General features: G+C 40.4%; 1 protein-coding gene across 1 annotated transcript in view; it reads left to right on the top strand.

Moving 5' to 3' along the window:
* LOC133552341 (sestrin-1-like) overlaps positions 1-312 on the top strand; it is a 41,464-nt gene extending 41,152 nt beyond the window's left edge. Inside the window, exon 4 of the mRNA XM_061899564.1 lies at positions 25-312. Coding sequence (XP_061755548.1) covers positions 25-297 — 273 coding nt within the window. The 3' untranslated portion in view covers positions 298-312. The remainder of the gene's footprint in view (positions 1-24) is intronic.
* The last annotated feature ends 2,188 nt before the right edge of the window (positions 313-2,500 follow it).

Below are 2,500 nucleotides of genomic sequence, written 5' to 3' on the forward strand. Positions count from 1 at the left end.
GGTGAATCGGGTGTGTGCCCTCAGACGCTGCTGAAGTCGGGCGAGCCGTGCTGGTCGCTGGCGGAGCTGGTGCAGGCGGTAGTCATCCTGGCACACTGCCACTCGCTATGCAGCTTCGTCTTCGGCTGCAACGCCGACTCCGACTTGGCGCCACTCGGCAAATCTCCCAACGGTACACCGCCCACCTTCTGCCCCTTTGACGCTGCTAACGGCAACCCCGGCGTGCCTCAGTCGGAGCGCAGAACACGACCACGGGTAAAGAAATGTTCTTTGGTGAGGACAGTTGATAAATGTTGAACTATGCAGCCTGGGAATGACTTCACCTCAGCCTCAGAGGTCACAAACTAAGAGAGACTCGCTTATTGGGCTGGTGGGAGGGTTGACGATGACATCATCAGGTTGGATGGGAAAAAAAGGGGAGGATATTAGAGTTTCTACCACCTTCATATCACACCAATTACTACGCTATGATCCAAATATATCAGTGGCACCCGAGTGGTGTGCCATACCACTCTTGCATTCCCATCCAATACTGAGGACAATTTCAGTTGATATTGGCGATGCTGATACTTTGTGCATCCATCCATTTTCTACCGCTTGTCCCTTTCAAGGTCGCGGGGGGGGGGTCACTGGAGCCTATCTGAGCTGCATTCAGGACGTAGGCGGGGTACACCCTGACTATGGTGTATATCTATATTATATCTAATTAACTACTATGGTCATCTAATTAGTTACTATGGTCATCTAATTAGCTACTATGGTCATCTGATGAGTTACTATGGTCATCTGAGTTACTATGGTCATCTAATTAGCTACTGTGGTCATCTAATTAGCTACTGTGGTCATCTAATTAGTAACAATGGTCATCTAATTAGCTACTATGGTCATCTAATTGGCTACTATGTTCATCTAATGAGTTACTATGGTCATCTAATTAGCTAATATGGTCATTTAATGAGTTAATATGGTCATCTAATTAGCTATTTTGGTCATCTAATTAGTAACTATGGTCATCTAATTAGCTAATATGGTCATTTAATGAGTTAATATGGTCATCTAATTAGCTATTTTGGTCATCTAATTAGTAACTATGGTCATTTAATTAGCTACTATTGTCATCTAATTAGCTATGTTCATCTAATGAGTTACTATGGTCATCTAATGAGTTACTATGGTTATCTAATTAGCTAATATGGTCATTTAATGAGTTACTATGGTCATCTAATTAGCTATTTTTGACATCTAAATGAGTTACTGTGGTCATCTAATTAGCTAATATGGTCATCTAATTAGCTAATATGGTCATTTAATGAGTTACTATGGTCATCTAATTAGCTATTTTGGTAATCTAATTAGCTACTTTGGTCATCTAATTAGATACTATGATCGTCTAGTGAGTTACTGTGATCATATAATTAGCTACTAGTCATCTAATTAGCTATTATGATTGTCTAGTGAGCTACTATGGTCATTTAATGAGATACTATGGTCATCTAATTAGCTACTATGGTCATCTAATTAGTTACTATGGTCATTTAATGAATTACTATGGTCATCTAATTAGCGTACTATGGTCATCTAATTAGTTACTGGTCAATTAGCTACTATGATTGTCTAATTAGCCACTATGGTCATCTAATTAGTTATTATGGTCATCTAATTAGCTACTATGATCGTCTAGTGAGTTACTATGGTCATCCAATTAGCTACTATGGTCATCTAATTAGTTACTATGGTCATTTAATTAGCCTCTTAAGGCCCAAGTTTTTCGTTTACATGTTTTTTTTTATTTCTCTTTGCTATTTGGGCTTCTTGGACCCTAATTAGAATAAAAAGTAAGAATCATCTTTTGATATGATGTACTTAGTCAACAAGTACACAAACATGTACTTCATGTTTAGTGACATGCTAATTCTTATTTGTACACTTTTTTTTGTATGTTATACTCTTCTGACACCACCAGATGGCAGTATAAGTGTCCACATAAGTGGCCATAAGACCCCAAATCAGTAGTGTACACCATTTTGGAAATAAGAGCTAAAAGGTGCTGTCCACGCATGTGGCCACTGAGTCTTTTGCCTGGTAAAATTCTTTCAAAATAAGATGCATGGGAGACAAAAAACATTTCTTTGTGGCAGGGTACTGGGGGTTGGTATGTAGAGGTTTTAGTTGGCAAACGCTTTCCAGGCCAAACTGATAGACCACCTACTTCTATATCTTCTATGGAATCGGGTTTTAAGTCCAAGTGATGCCAAAGGTTGGTTGGTATTGTGCAACACTAAGATAGCCAGCTATTAAATTGTAGGATTATTATGATAATGCGGGCTTCACGGTGGCAGAGGGGTTAGTGCGTCTGCCTCACAATACGAAGGTCCTGTAGTCCTGGGTTCAAATCCAGGCTCGGGATCTTTCTGTGTGGAGTTTGCATGTTCTCCCCGTGAATGCGTGGGTTCCCTCCGGGTACTCCGGCTTCCTCCCACCTCCAAAGACATGCACCTGG

Source organism: Nerophis ophidion, linkage group LG05 (genome assembly GCF_033978795.1).
Source record: "Nerophis ophidion isolate RoL-2023_Sa linkage group LG05, RoL_Noph_v1.0, whole genome shotgun sequence".
NCBI lineage: Eukaryota > Metazoa > Chordata > Actinopteri > Syngnathiformes > Syngnathidae > Nerophis > Nerophis ophidion.